The sequence below is a fragment of the Scatophagus argus genome, chromosome 13 (assembly GCF_020382885.2).
Source record: "Scatophagus argus isolate fScaArg1 chromosome 13, fScaArg1.pri, whole genome shotgun sequence".
NCBI lineage: Eukaryota > Metazoa > Chordata > Actinopteri > Scatophagidae > Scatophagus > Scatophagus argus.
Genome location: NC_058505.1, coordinates 15,945,542 through 15,962,388, shown reverse-complemented (window position 1 = coordinate 15,962,388; position 16,847 = coordinate 15,945,542). Strand labels below are relative to the sequence as shown.

General features: G+C 40.5%; 1 protein-coding gene across 1 annotated transcript; it reads right to left on the bottom strand.

Moving 5' to 3' along the window:
- Window positions 1-7,593: 7,593 nt before the first annotated feature.
- On the bottom strand, window positions 7,594-16,249 carry mfsd8l2 (major facilitator superfamily domain containing 8-like 2). The gene is made up of 11 exons (XM_046408777.1): window positions 15,936-16,249; window positions 15,525-15,710; window positions 14,624-14,686; window positions 14,400-14,519; window positions 14,089-14,168; window positions 13,325-13,616; window positions 11,408-11,481; window positions 10,726-10,939; window positions 9,565-9,687; window positions 9,295-9,425; window positions 7,594-8,404 (listed from the first exon to the last, which is right to left on the bottom strand). The coding sequence occupies exons 1-11, from the start codon at window positions 16,009-16,011 to the stop codon at window positions 8,324-8,326; spliced, it is 1,440 nt and encodes a 479-aa protein (XP_046264733.1). The 5' UTR covers window positions 16,012-16,249; the 3' UTR covers window positions 7,594-8,323.
- Window positions 16,250-16,847: the final 598 nt, after the last annotated feature.

Genomic DNA, 16,847 nt, shown 5'->3' with positions numbered 1-16,847 from the left:
TTTCTGTACTTCTGTGCACGATGGTGTTGGTCTGCCGGTTGGTCCACCATGTCAAAATAGGTTTTTCCATGCAATAGCTCAACAGGTGCTGTTTTGATTTCCATTAAACTTGGTGGCCATGTTCATACGGTTTTGATAGATTTGAGATCTTTGGAGCACCATATTAAGACACTGTATTGGGCTTTAGCTACACAGCTGATATTTATTGGTAGAATCCTTTTGCTTTTGGCCTTTTTGGTGAAATTTGTCAGCAATAGCAAAAATATAGAATATTACCAAACTAATCCTGTTCAGTTTCTTTTGCATAAATCCTTTTAATAATCGATACATGTTTTTTGTTCTTTGTGGGCAACAGTCATTTGCACTCTTTTCTGAAACTGAATACATGTTTCACCTTTACTTTTTTATGAATCACAAACACTAAGTCTAAAAATGCCCTCAGGGCCACAAACATAAAAACAGCAAGGTCAGTTTTTACTCTGGCGTTGGCAATATAAAGCTCATCTCAGCACTAGTGTCTCCAATTACGACAGACCACTGGGCTCGCTGCTCTTCCTTAATAGCTTCCTCCATATCTGACACTCTTCATTTCAAGTAATGAGAGTCTTCAAGATGTGAATAAAGGTATGCATATGATTTGGTACAAGGGCTGAAAATGAGATATGCCTCGGGGCTCACTTCAAACAAGACAAAAATTACAGCTCAAGAGAAAGTGTGTGGCTTTAAGCTAGACATCTGTTCTTCATCCCTCATTGGGGCTGAAGCCTGAGCCTCAGTGCCAAGGAGCCGCTTGTCTAAATCTTTGCCAACTTATTTGTCACTGTGGCCTCATTGACCAGAGAAACAGCCAGCCACTCAGCCTAATGGTACGGTCATCTGTCGTTTCATCTCACAACTCACAGCTTAAAGCTCATGATACCCAAAATCTTAGAGAAGTACAGTAGAGGAGGAGGGTGGAAAGAGGAGAGTTAAACCAAATCCCAGACTGGATTCACTCCTTGCTGTTAACGCCGTAAAGTCACCCAAAGTTTATTGCCTGTCCATTTGCAGGCTATCCAAAGAGAGGCTTTACTCTCCCAGGAAGCCTCAGAAAGCTCTTTAACCATCTGACCTTCCTGGGTTTTTATGGAGCAGTTTGACGTGTTTTAGTTTCTCTGCTACACAGGCTAAGATGCAAGATAGTGATATGTGGCAGGAAATCAGCATCAGTTATCTGACCACAGAGAAGGTTACTGTGTCTGTCGTGCAGAGGCTCATATCTGCCTGGAACATCTCGACCTCATTCGTCATCGCTCAACCCAGCTGGCCTCTTCTGCGGGGAAGCCTGTGCACCTAGAGTTTATCATAAAACTGGCTTTGAAGTGCATTATGCAATTACCTTGTAATCTAAGGGCCTGTAATAGAGATGTTTAAGTACGCAATGAAGCCGAGGCTAGAAGAGACATGTGACATGACATCAGCAAGAGACAAAAGGACAGTGTCAGAAAAGAAATCTCTGAAAGCTCACTGACTCCTGGATAAAGAAACTGTCATACAGCCACAGATCCAGTTTATCTTTTAATTAACATCTCATACACCAAGACAAACACACCATCAATAATGCAACAGTAACGTGCTACAATATTAATGTCAGATGAAATGAGGTAATTAGATGGGGAAACTATTTTGTGCACATGTCTGCCCCAGCTAGCAAAGCAGAGCCAGATGATTCAGTGAAAATAAAGAGATCCCGCTAAAATAGAGCCATGAGAAGCGGAGAGCAGCTGATCCTATGTGTGACTGTGGCCAAATGGGAGGGGGCCGAGGGCCAACATTTTGTTTGTCAGGACGAACAAATGGTGACAAACGATGGCAAATTGGAGTGAAGGCCCCCTGCTGAGCTATGGTCTGCCCACTGGGGTCCCAATAGAGCAGAGGTGCTAGCTTGGGAGAATAAAGACACACACACACACACACACACACTCACACATGGCTAAAGTTATCGAAATGTAATAAAGTTCAAGGCGTGGCGTGCATACAAAAACACCCTCACACACAATAATAATAATGATACGATGGCAGTGAAAGGAGCCTTTGCGAGACTGGAGACGCCACACACACAAAAGCTCCATGACTATCTAATCCAATGTTTCACATGAAAGAGCTGAGCCTCTGCTGAGGTCTAAAACAGCATTTGGTCTAATCCTATAAATCTATATGATCGAGACAGATGGAAAGTAAGTTCTCTGCATCTCTGCCTCTGGGAAAAAAAAAACCCTGCACCTCTCAGCCCACACCCCTGATTTCCAGCCTCATCCTGAGGGGTGAAGTGATGTTGAGCTCCTCTGCAGTGAACAGCATAGTAGATGTGCGAACCACAATACGGTCATAAATAGATTCCAGCGGCTAGCTTCAGCCATGTACAAAAAGGTGTATTTCATTTAATTGGCTGGTTAAGACAAAGATTTTTAATTTCCCCTGAGATCTGGGTTGCCAACTTTTGTTTTTACACAGCAGAGAGGAGCTGCACTCACAGCAGTGCCAAGAATTTACAATGTTCTCTTTTCCACGGGCGATGCTGTGTTTTTTCCTCCTCAGAGAGCTCCACAGTTATTGGATTAATTATGCAGATGTTTAAATATCAACCCTGATAAAAGACTCTTACTAGTCTGTGAACCTTAGTACGTCTGTGTTCTGTCTCTCAAGACCTATCATGGCATATGCACACACACACACAGAGGACACACACTTACAGCTTTTCCTCTTCTCTCTCCATTTTCCCTTCCCTTCTCCCCTCCTTCACACAGACAGGCCATTGTGTGCGGGCACAGATGAGATTTGCATGCATGTTAGACTGGATTACACATGCAGGCTCTGGGAACCTGGACCCCTGTGGTCTCTCTTCACTGTATGGGCCCAAAAACCAGCAAGCTCTCTTTTCAATCAACAACTTCAAACAAATCTCACAGCTTAATTGGCTCAGGAACACACAAAATCAGAGGTTAAATTCCTAATTTTTTGGGAGAGTCAGAGGGAAAAAGTTTGAGAGTTTCTTCACAGCTGCCTGCTGGAATTTGTCTCATGAAACCCCCTGATTGAATTTTACATCCATCAGCGGTCAGATTCATAACTTGTGGCGATAAGAGTGTGTGAAAGGGTTAATCCTCTAAGTGATATGTATGATGAGACACTTAATCCTTGATCTGAAGATGCTGTGTCTATGAGAATGGAGATTGCTGATAAGAGCAGTCAAATGTACCTAAAATAGCTGAGGACACAACATTAATCTGCCAGGAGATGTAGCAAACATTTGATGAATTGACTTCAATTTCATATTGCTTCTATGTCAATACTTTCCTTGATCATGTTTGTGTGTGAGAGTGTTTTTTGGTCAAGCCTCTCCATCATCCATCAGTGTATTTATAGTGCATTTTCTGACAACGAAACGGTACTAAAGTGCCTGCAAACAGACAATAAAAAAAAAAAAATCATTTCAAAGCACTTGTGTATCATTACATTTATTCATATGAACATTAAAATAAATTGTCAAATGCTGTCTTCTTTAAGCAGCTAAGCCCCGCCGAGCCTCTCTGCTCAGCAGGATTATAAATGAGATAGGATTTAATATTGATCCTCCGCTGACCTCCTATGAAGTTCTCATCATTTTATGATAGTCTTCACACACTGTTAATGAGATCAATGTGCTCCCACATGTCCATGTGCAAATAAACCTTGACCTTAACTCTGTCAGACAACAGGCATGACTGGGCCTTTATACCACCACCATACTGAAGGTGGAATGAAACATGAGGGGTGGTTGTTTATTTGATTTGTTTACAGTCAAGTCAGTCATAAACAACAGTGAACAAGAGGAGTTTCTTATTTCTCATCATTTCTTCATGCATCAGGTTGGACAGGCCAGCAACTCCTCATGAAAATATAGTGTGAGCTTCATCACTATTACATCTTCTCTCCAAAGCACATTGAGCTTTGCTGAGTAATGCCACCTTCAAAGGGCCGGACCATGAAATATTGGATAATTTTACCTCACACTGGAACGAAACTGGTTGATGAGCAAATTTATTGTCAGCGCCGAGGCTCTCTGGTGCTGCTGCAGGGGAAAAAGAAAACTGTCTCCCCCTCCGCAAAGCAACACCGGGTTCATAAGAAAGGAACATACCTAAATGAGCCTTATAATTATCTGAATATACTTCTGTTGCCATTACAATGGGCTCCAATCAATAAGCGCGGCTGACTTAAACTCAGTGCTCGCATATGTCCCAGAGGCATTAATTTCACTAAGGCTCACATATGAGTATGGGGGTGGATGACTGGTGTGGGTGGAGGCAATTGATTCAATGTATCTGAGGCGATGCCAGCCGCGCAGAATACAAACACATGGTGACTGGAGCTATAAGAAATGCACAAGAGGCTACCTGAGCGACTATAGCTTCTACATATATACATAGCCCCGAGCATCAGCGTCACATATAATAAATCAAACCATTTGCCTTCCCGCCGGCTAGCGAATCTAAAGCTGCCCAGGAGAAAGTGGACATAAAAAACAGCATTCAACAGCAATGAGCACACTGTCGCCTCGCCTCTCTTCTCCTTTCCCCACTGTCCTGTCAGCTCATTAGTCATTTATCTTGATAATGCGTAGATTCAAAGACTCGGTATAATGCCTGTCCATGCACATAATACTGCAAATTAGACAAAGAAAAACTTTCCTTTGTTTGTGTGTGCATAACAAGCAGTTCCTCTAAATCTCTCCCCCATACACCCAGTCTTGGACTCCAGCCACGCCCTGGCAATGACATCTAAAAGTCAGCTTCTTAAGTCAGCAACAATAACAGCGAAACAGTAAATCTTTTGACTAAGCTGGCAGGAGACCAACAGCTGACATCTATGTTAAAAGATTTTTTAATGAATAGCCTCCACCAAGGAAACAAAATTACTTCCTGAATAAATATATTCCTGTAGCCTACAATTAAATCACTTAATAAATGATTTGCAGGGAAGAACCTTTCTGCACAAAATATGGATGGCAATGGAGGGGGGGAAAGTGAATCATGGAATGAATATTGCTGGCCTGATTTCATCCCCTTCCCTATTTTTCAGCAGACGCTTACTCATCTATCATGTGCGACCCATTAACAACCATCCTCAGTCCAGTTAATTCCATCAGGAAGAGAGGAACTCTCTGCCCCTCTGCTGTCGTTATCATAATTGTTATGCTTTGGCTCCAGTCAAATGCTGTTTTCCTCTTTGTGACCAATTACCTTTATCTTTGTTAGATGACAGTGTCAATTTGCCTTCCAAGTTGGTCAGTGCAAAGAAAAAATGAAAACATATCTGGATAAATTTCCTTTAAAAAGTTGATATTTTTTCTGAGGGGAATGGATTAAGCTGCTTTTATCTAAGGTTTGGAAGTGTTTCACAACAAATGCATGTGAAGTTTGAGCGGACTGGTGCCCCGCTGCATGCGGCTGGTGCCTCTTTGTTCGCTCCTGGATATAATATCCAAGTTTTATCCTTGAATGTTGTAAGATACAAAAAAATAGTGCAAAAAAAAAAAAAAGTCTTTTGTTGTTCAGTGTTCACACAGAAACACAAAAAAGCACTGAAGACTGAATAATGGTTAGCTACCAAGATATTTTTACCCACTACTGAACAGCGAAAATAACTGCACGTTGCTGACTTCTCCTTCTCAAAGATGGCATGAAAACAGTTAGTATGCAGAAAGCAGACTGAGACATTTATAGTCACATTATAGTACAACCTGCAGATGCTTCCACTAAAGCTCTACTACACCTTCATCTGTTCCATAACCAGCTCCACTAGAGAACCAGGGTTTCCACTCTGCGATTACGTAATTTTATCTTTGGCTCCCCCCCACCCACAACACTCCATCTCCATAGTGACAAACTCTTGTCCGTGCTTCATAGAAATAATTGTTGCCTCCTGCTTCAAATGGTCGTTCTGTGTATCTTTAAAATTTCATGACTTGTGTGACTGTGACTTTGGTATATTTAACATAAAAGCCCAAGGCCTCTGACTTTTCTTTTTATGTCCTCGGGCGGTTGTGCGTCACCTCTATAGGCTGTAACAGAAGCTGAGACGGGAGATGGTTGACAGCACAGGTTCAGACAATCTTGTGTATGAAACCTTCTGTTAGTTTTTATTTTCATCACATAATGATAAAGTTAATACACTTTATTTAAAGGACTTAAAGCTAATCAGATTTGTGGGAGCCCTACTTGAAGACACTATATTCTGCCAAAGCTTGATGTTTATAACTGTTAAACTCTGCATAAGTAACACCTAAATATAGCATAATGTGGGTTTGCTCTTATTTGATCAAGATTTTTTTATGTTATAGAGAAACCCTTTTGATTTGAAGCCAGCATCCACGCAATCACAATGTCCCTGGTCCAAGTCTATCCAGGGACTTTTGCTACATCAGCCTTGCCAGCCTTCCATTTTCTGTCAGCTCTCTACTAGCTATATATCTACAAAGGCAAGAAGTGCCAAAATTAATCTTTAAGAAACATATTTTTTTTTCCAAAAAAATACACCATCAGGACATTTTTTTCCTGCCTGTGGAACAACCTGTAGGAAAGGACGCAAATGTCTCCCAATGAGGCACCCTGTGTTCACTTCTATATAAAATGTAGCGTGAATGACCAAGTAGTGATGTCATTTATGCTGCACGCAATATTAGTCCAGTGTTTGCAGCTAAAAGCTAGCTAACAATGTCCACCACACACTTCAGGTCATGGCAGACTAAGCAAGCCTGTAGCAGCAATGTACTGAAATGAGAAAAGGTATTCTTCATTGTTAATGAATTCAACTTTTCATTTGCAAGGGGAGGAATGTGTTATTTCTTCTTCAAAAATTTACATAGAATTGCTTTAATCAATAATAACTCCAACATCATGAAATTCTGTTTTAACTTTGATTGATGTTTATTTATCCATGAATAATTTATATTATAGAGGAGAACCGAAACTTTAAATGAAAGTTTTCAAGGGCTTAATAAATAGTTGTGGATATTTAGATTTAGATATACATTTCTTGAAGAACACAAGAGAGCAAGAATCATGCTGAAATAGTGAGCTGGTTTAAAGAGTGAATTCAGGCTTGACCTGATTCTCTGCACCCTGTTATCTCCTTTAAAATGTCAAGTACCTAAATATGCTGATCAAGGCATGAAAGTACTTATATATATTATGTCCTTGAGTCCCACAGATTAGAATTTCCATTTCAGGCGAAAAGCCTCTGGAAAGCCAAACATCACATGCTGAGTGTAGAAAACTGGAAAGGTTACCAAGCCTTATCTGCAATTATGCAAAAACACAGATTGGCCAAACCCATGTTCACTGGTACAAAGGGAATCCACAATGCCTTGATGTTGCTTACAACATTTTCCTCTCAGATGCAGATGTGTAGTATACAGCACATCCTAGAGGAGAATATAGGCAAGAACAGCTGACTATACAGAAGTCACACCTTGTCAGGTTTTGAATTATGAATACAGGTAATTAAACTTTAAATCCCCCTATAGTAAAATGAGAGAAGACTAATTAACATTTTTTTTAAATTTTGGTTTTAATTCAGGAGCTTCTCATTTGCACGTAAGATACAGAGGAATCATTTCAGATAGCATCTATTTGGTTTAGTCATATCCAAGGCTTTGAATTTAATTTTAACACCAAAAACATGATTTTTCTCCAGCACTACAAATAAATATCAAGAAATCTGTAACGCTTCCCTCTCTCTGACCCTCGTCTTCTCTCAGCTACGCTGACATGAAGCTGCAAAGATGTTGACAACTCTACTTCTGCACCCATTGTGTCAACTGTTTCATTTTCAGCCAGGGCTTTTTTCTTCTTGTTCCTCTTCAGAGGAAGAAAGAGTTGGGACATGAAATGAAAATTTGGTACATGGGTCACATGGAAAAACCTGCTCTCTTATCTTTTTAACAACACCTGAGAATATATAAATAGTTCAGTTTAAAAATAATTTCTTTCATCTTCAATTACATTTCTGAGTATTCAATATGAGAGCAATGGTGCCCCCTTGTGTAAAACATAATTAATAGTTCCATAGTCATATGCATGCAAGGTAAATTCTACTAAAATGTGATGACAGAGAGATTGTGCAAAGCTTAAAGACATACAGTAGGTGAACCTCTATGACAGGTCCTGAGTTACAGCATGTATTTGAAGATTTTTATTCCACACTCATAGTTTCCTCTGCAGTAAACTTGTATTGATCCTCTCAGAAGCGCAGGGCACTCCCTCTGTTCATCTTTAGCTTGCTCTTCAGACATACTGCAGCTCTACCCTCCGCTGTCACAGCTCTGAGCACACTGCACTGCCCTGGGCTCAGTCAGGCGGTCGTAGGACAGCGCTGTCATAACCTGCAAAAATGTACAGCGTGATGTAGCTTTAGAGAATAGAGAGCACCGAGTAATAAGCAGAGGCTATTAAAGACATGCTGAGTTAAGGATTTTATTGGCAAGTAGCTACTGTTTATCAGTTTGGGTATATGAACAAAAAAGTTTTATTAAGCCGCAACTTTTAATAGTGTCTAATGAAGAAGGGTAGAAAACAAGAGGCACTGAGCTGAAGTGTTAACTGTGAATTCTAGCTCTTAGAGCCTCAGAATCAAAGCAATAGAAACACATTTTGGTAGTAATACATTTTATGATCTGTACAGTAAATATAAAGCTGCAGTTATCAGCTGGTTATATTAACTAATTAGCATGTTAATTAGTGAGCTTTAAAGGTGCTGAGATGCAGATTTTAAAAGCAAAGCTACACCGGATAGATGCTTAACTTAGCTTCAAGACTGGAAACCGAGGGAAACAGCTAGCCTGGTTCTAGCCAGAAAAATCCATCTACTACCACCTCATTAATTAAGCTCATTAATTAACTTAATATATCATGTTTGTTTAAACATGATCCTTTGAAACTTGTCATTTTTACACGTTAGTTTTGGTATGGCTTTAACAAATGAAATACAACATTATTAATTAGTGAGCTTAAGACATGGTGTCAGGTGAATTTTGTCACCGAGCTGGTTGTTTCCTGCTGTTCAGTCTTCATGCTAAGCTAAGCTGCTAGCTGTAGCTTCATATTTAGCAGACATAAATATGAGATATGACAGTGGTAGAAATTTTCTCCTATCACTTCTTGCAAAAAAAAGAATAATTCCCAAAATACCAAACATTTTCTTTAACTAATCATCATAAAAATTTTCTATATGGCTGATTTTATTATTAACCACAAAAATCTGTGTTCTACTTACTGTGATCATTATGAGGAGAGCTAGCATCATGCCCAGCATTATGTACAAATTATTGGTCAATCCTCCTGCCCACAAAGGACCCAAGATGGTGGCCAGGCCCCCAACTGAGCGTCTAACGCCTTGGCTGAATCCTTTTGGCAATGCGTCACAAAGAATTAACGGTTGTTCTTTATTTCTACAAACATTACAATATGGCTAGACAATAAAGTATGTATAATTATCTGTTTGCATCACATATGCTGAGGTAAAATGGTAAAATTGCTTGCCAACCTTGTGTTTTCTCTGCAGTAACTTTGGAGAAGAGAGACACCTGAGACACAGCCACGAAGGGAAGCCCCAGCAGCTGCAGAAACACTCCAATGATGAAGGCCGACAGCTCCCATCCATAACCACCTGGCAGGGATGGAAAGATATTATAAATGAGATAAATGGATTACTGAATTATAGTTGTTTGTCCCCAGACTGTGTGAAACACATTATTACATTTATGGGCTGTAATCTAACACCAGCTCTCACATACCTAAAATTAATATATTCAAAGATATCTATTATATTATAATATTTTGTTGATGTTTATTTCAGACAGGTAGTGATAATGATTCAAAGTGTGCGTGTAACGGATTATACTTCAGTTATCTGTCCCTTCTTCTCGGTTTTTAAGTTCCTTCCACAAATGGGTTGGCACCACTAGAGATAGCTCTATCTGAAAATGAAACCACTGCCAAACTGGCAGCCAGCACATTTTTGTTCTCTGTTGCTCTGCATCATGCACATGTTTGTGTGAATTTGTGCCCACTCAAACTGTTGGATGTTTCTGCATAAGCTGAAAGTCTAAAATCTTATAATCAAAATGTAATTTCAACAGTCAAGCAAGTTTCTTATTGGTTCAAAGGAGCAACGAATTTATCTTCAGGTATCTGCCTTTAAGGTTTTGTTTCTTTGTTTGGTTGTTTTAACAGTAACAAATAGCAAACAAATGTAGGATATGCCTTAACAAATAGCATTTTTTGTATAATTAGATTACTGTAATCCTTTTATATGTACTCAGGCACTCACCAGCTCCAGCACCTGTCACTTGTAATCAGAGCGATAAACGTGACAAGCTGCAACATACGCAGGCCAACATGAACATACAGGATTCAGTTTGCCTGTACCCTGCTAGCCTGCTGGAGGCTGAGTGATATCATTTACAGTACACATTCAATGCAGCCACTGTGTAACCTGATATGGCTCCCCTGCACTGTACACACCAACGACAGCCGCATAGAAAGGATTTGGCACAGAGCACAAGGCATTTTTAAGTCTGACTTTCCCCTGCCCTCGCTCTTGTGATGCATACTCGATGTGGAATGTGGTTAATTGTGTGTGTTTTTGTTTTGTTTTATCTGGCCTCGTGTCTTATCTTTGCTTGTGTGTTGTGTATCTTAGCACCTCCAGGGTTGCAAAGGAAGATGAGGCACCAGATGCAGGCGGTGCAGCAGATGACCAGGCCAATGGCCAGGACGACGCGATCCGCCACCTTCCTGCTCAGCCAGCGTACAAAAAAGAAGCCCAGGATGACCTCCACCCCGCACAGGCTGTACATCAGGCTGTTGGCTAGCTCACCAAAGCTAAAGTAGCGCTGTGTCATAGGAGTCACCATGGTCTGAGGATTTTATAGAAAGATGTTTGCAAGGTCAGTCAGTCAGACAAAGTGATTCAGTCAGAGGTAGAAGCAGAGATTCTTATTAGAGGTGAAATGAGCACTTTTAAGTCCTTCAAAGGTTTTATTCAGATCCAGATCAAAAGAATTGTTCTGTTTTGATATCACAATGATTACACGATCCAAGTTAGCACCGTGCAGCTATTCAGCCAACACAGTTTCATGAGAGGAGAGGAGGCCTCTTTATTTTTCATGTCCGGGACATGGAGACTGATTATGTGCACTTGTTGCATTAGTTTTACTTTGAGCATCAAGCGATACTTGATTATTTTCTCAATGTTAACAGTGCAGGTCTTTCCAGGTGAGGCTCAGATTAATGCAGTTTGGATGAGCCTCTGGGTAAAATAGTGTGACATTGTGTGAAATGCTTGGAAAACCTGGCTGATGGATCTCAACGGTAGCTGCTCTCACCTCCAGTGCTGTCTGATTGAAGAGAGTGATGAACTGAGCCGTGAGGAGAACAACCACCTCCTCTCTCAGGAACTCTGTAGAGTGAAAGACAGAGAGATATATATAGACTGAAAGCCAGAGAAACCAAAGAGAAAATCATAAACAAGCTTGAGTGGTACCATTAAATTGAAAGTTTCAATCGTCAAGTTAGATTGAAATAAAGAAGTTGAAAGTAAAAAGAAAGTCTGAAAGTCATCTGAAGACTGAAAGAGGTGTGATGAATCCTGATCGGTTGCTCATGTTGATCCTCCAGTCCAACACACTGTCCTTTTTTTCTATAGATAAGTTAGAATGCTGCGCTTTTTCTTCTCCAAAATATGATTAAAAAAAGAAAAAAGAAAAACTAATAACTTCCAAATTTTGCTACCAAAAGAAAAAGGGCCTTATGGACTTGGAGGGGAGGGAAAATGAGCTGGGCTTGCTGCTATATTTGGAAGTACATGGCAGATGGCTGAAAGAATGGCTTTATAGTACAGTGTGTGAGCTACTATGGTACATTTTTCTCTGTTCAGTGATTGTAGAATTAATTATATTTGGACTACTGCAAATACATCATATACTATATGTGTTGTGCATGTACTTACAGTATGTGTGCATTTTAATATGCACAATATGCAACCTGCCTATACCTTATGTTAAGTGTGTGTACTTAACATAAGGTATTTTTTTTTAATTAAAGTGAATTGTCAACTTGTTACACTTTGTTTTTGGATTAATGAACCCATTGGAGCAGGCAGAGTTGAACATTTGGACGTAGGCAAGGTAGGTTAATATGGGTTTAAACATTATTATATGGGTTCATATGAGTTTCCTAAAACGGCAGATTCTACAACTTCCCTCCCTCCCTGCCAGGTAAACACCCTCATCTTTAACTCCAACTCTGCATTCCCAGTTTGAGAGACAAGCTTTCTGTTATTAATTTGCAAATCTACAAGCCCAAAATGAGATTACTTTGATGACAACATCAGGACTGTTTTCTCAGACTTGACAAAGCTCTTCCAGAGCGCCAGTTTGAACAAGTTCTTTATGTGCCGTTATGATGCATAACCCCAACCACAAATGAAAAGACTTAATGAAAAAAGTGAAAGACCTGCCTGAGTTTTAAAGATTCCTAATTCATAGAGAAAAAGTAAGGGAAGATCAATAATTCAGGACAGCAAACACCAGACACACTGTAATGGCCAACAGACACTCCTACAGTATGTGCTAGAGCTGCAGACATCCTCCAGTTTTGCCCCTGAGTTTCTGGTTGTAGATTTTCTTCAAAACAAAAAGGAATCAATAAGAAGAATGTTGGCCACATTACCAATTCTGCCTCCATTTCATCCACAAGTCAACCACAGCGAGCCAGTCAATAAAAAAAGGAAGTCTGCTATCCATCCTTGCCACATCTTCAAAGACTGAAAGAATCAGTGCAGAGGTTTGACACACACACACACACACACACATACACACACACACACACACACACACACACACACACACACACGCTAACAAAGTACAGAAAAATGTAATCAATACACAAACACAGTGACTACTTGCATCCCATGTAAACTTACTATGACACTAATCCAATAAGACACCTTACATCACACACACACACACACACACACACACACAGAATGACATAAACCAGATACACAAGTTCAATCAATACACAGGGAATCTGATCTGCCACAAAGAATTCCTCAGAGAGACCTGGAGAATGGAAAGAGTGCCTAAGTGTGTGTGTGTGTGTGTGTGTACAATTAAATCAATACAGCAGATATGGAACATGTGCATTGGCAGTGACACCTCTTCCTACCTGACCCCCATGAACAGAGCAGAGCAGAGCTGACAATCATTGTTCCGGACAGGCAGTCAAACCTGCCCACTCACCTCTGCTGGCGCTGAAGTTTTTGAAGGGGTTCGAGAGCGCTGAGGCACCATGGACAGGCTGCATCTGAGACATGACAGGGGTCTTCAGTTGGTCAGTGTCAACACTGACTGCAGCACTGTACGTGTGCACCGGTTCCTCATCGGACCCTATTAGTGGCACCTCCTCCTCACCACCCTCCTCTTCTTTCATTTCCACCATCACTGCTCCCCCCTCTGAGCTGATGGGTGGTACATCCCAATACATAGCCAGGACGACGAACTGGAGCAGCACCCACAACAGGCACATGAAGATCTGAGAAAAGGGAGAAAAAGGACAAAAATGAACCATTTTATAATTTCATTAAAGAAAACATCAAAATCCCTGAAAACTATCAGGGGAGATCAAGCATTTGATATGTGGAGGAGAATGTTCAAACTATAAAGTAACTTGGCACAGTGAAATAAAGAGAGACTTGCAGTGTCAAATTATGAAGAAAAATGGAAGTAGGCATCTGGAGCTTTGTTATATCTTATTTAAGCTACATCCATTCTACAGGTGTTTTATTCAGAGACTCGTGAGATGGAAATAGATCGATACAGGTAGTTACAGGTCTGAGTATCACTGCAGGCATTTTGTATTGTTCTTTCTCAGAGGAGAACAAAGGGGGGAAATGCAGGTGAGTCAGGTGGAGTGCGGAATGTAGAGTGACTATTTCTGAAGATTGTTTCTGTATTCATGATGCTTTCGGAGAACCTTAGATTACTGATTGTCTGGATGCTGTTACCCCAGGAGATGTATATTTGTTCACAACAAAGGGGCCCAGTTTGAAATCACACAGCCTCAGGAACAGGTTGAACGCTGGCCCTAGAGAGACAGGAGGAAGAGCTTTAAAGAGAAGCTGGAACAAAAACAGAGGATGTGTGGAGACAGTAGCCTCCACCACAGTGATTTTATTGAATGTCTCCTTCTAGCTGTTGAAACTGAACATCAAAGAAAATATCACAAAATCCTTCTTGGTGTCAGATATTTCTCAGAAGACAAAGGAGGTGGAGTCGTTTCACCTCTATGTGGTAAGATGAAGGGGGAGAAACTGACCGACAAGGAGGCCAGCTTGTCGGCAGGCCATGATGGCTGCAAAGACACCAGCACGCTCCTCCGGCCGAGTGCTCCGAGTCAGGAAACCAAAGATGGAGGAGCCTGCTCCTGCACCAACACCTGAGAAGAAAATAGCATCCTGATATACTTTCACACCGTACACACACATGATGATACAGTACAAGCTTTGGGCGTTACTTCGTGACAATGCATATGTGTGTCACCTGCTACAAGCCGACTGCCCAACAACAGCCACTTTGAATATCCAACAAAATACATGAAGTTACCTGTGAACAAATACAAACAAAAAAAATCAAGTAAAAGGCATCTCCAATGTGAAACGAATGTTTGAAATGAAAGTTGTGTCCAAAATCATTTTTAACAAAGCTGGTGGCACTCAAATATTTCAACAGTAATTGTATGGATTGCAGTGAAATACAAACATTCATGCTCTCCAGTGGATTAAGCTTAATGATGTGATTTCTTGACTCTGCCATAAAATTTGTTTGGAGTCATCATCAGGTCATAACTGAAATTTGTCCCATACTTTAGTTTATTACCAAAATAGCCTCAGCTCATCTTTGTCCCTGTGCTAATTAGCAAATGTTATCACTTCAACATGCGAGGCTACTATGGTGAACAAGGTAAACATTGTGTATGTTAGCATGCTAGCATTGTCACTGTGAGCATGTTAGCGCTCTGGAGTTTTAGCTAGTAGCCTATGTTGTAGTAGTAGTTAGCATGGCTGTAGCCAAAGGGAGTTTTTGCTCTATTGTAGTGTTGGCCAAACATCTACTTACATTACATTCTACATAGTGAACTAAAATTATACCCACAATACAATGTTAAAGGTGGTGTACAATTTTTCAGTGAGAAGTAAAATTATTGAAATTTATTTATGGCAAATTTAAATAACTGCTGAATTAAAGGAATGACCTGAAATGTTTTGAGTTTTCCATATGAGAAACTTCAAAGTGAATGCCTTTTGTAGCAGGTACTGAATAATGAATGAGTGAATTATTTCTGACCAGGCCCAAATATTAGTTTCAGTTTGAATTTCACATGGCAGTTGAACTGTCTGTGTTGTCTGTATCATGTGATTTATCTTGTGGTTTGATTACTCACCGGCAATCTCAAATAGATTGGAGAAAAGGATGATGGACTTTGTGGTCTTGCTCCGGTCTGACCAGAACCCAAAAAGCGGGCCTGTGAGCAAACCACTCAGGCTGAAGGCAGACAGACCCAGACCCAGGAAGTATGGAGGGGCTTCCAAAATCTGGAGATACCTCCATATTGTAGGCAGAATGACAGCTGAGACCAACAGAAAGGAATTAAGGAGGATAAGTGAGTGTGGAGAGAAAGAGGGAGCTGTGGAATTGACAAGCCTCATTTACCCAGAGCAAAATATATTTCAGTTAAATCAGATGCTGCATCCACTGAGATGTGTGCTTATAGCCAAAATGTCAGGCGGATTCTGCTCTAATGAGACCATTATCTCATGTTTTCAAGTCCATAAAGCCGTCATAATGAACTTACCATACTCAATGCCGCTCAGCATAAATATCACTCCGATGGTAAGAAAAGTTAGATTCCTCTTTTGGTGATTATCCATTTTGCTCAGTGACTTGCTGCCTTTTATGCACCGACCTCTGTCTGCGTATGTTGTACAGAAATGTTGTTCAGTGGTATAATCAGATAACAGCAGACACTGTGAGTCCAATTACAACTACTGGCCTGGATAATCAGAGGAATTTGTCTCACCATCATACAAGGTCAGAACCTCATAGAGACGGAAAACAGATCGTGAAAGGCTTCTCCCGCAGAAAAGACTTGTTGAGGTTGAGACCTAAAATACATCACATCACCAATGAAAACAACGCAGTCCAGTTTGAAATGATTGCAGCAGTCCATTTCCATTAGGCATTCATGTTAAAGACAAAATTCTGTTTGAGTCACATCTACAGTGCAGCACCACTCTGTGAGTCTCACAGTCAAGGCAATGTCTCAGGTTGCCAGGTGAGGCAAAGTACACCGGACTTAATGCATTTTTTATCTTGCTGTCTTCAGTTTCATGAAAAGCACTTGATTTTCCCACAACCCTGGGAAGAAACACTCCAGGCCCATCACCCTCCTTGCAAGCTACTTATACGAATAACTTTGTTGCTCTACAAAAAGGGACTCCATTTACAAATTCAGGTTACAAATCCATCACCCACAATAATAAAAACAGACAGGTAATGAAGTATATCAGACAAACCAAGATTACATTTCTCAGAATGTGGAGCCTTATTCCGGAAAGCATGATAAAAGATTGAGGAAAAATTTCCAAAAAGTAACACTATTGTATTCAACCCTTAACAAATTAGGTATGGCTTTGCTGTCTGTTTTATTGAATGGTTGCCTCTGTTTTCGAGCTGCAGTGGTGTTCCTAGCCTTGGGCTTATTATA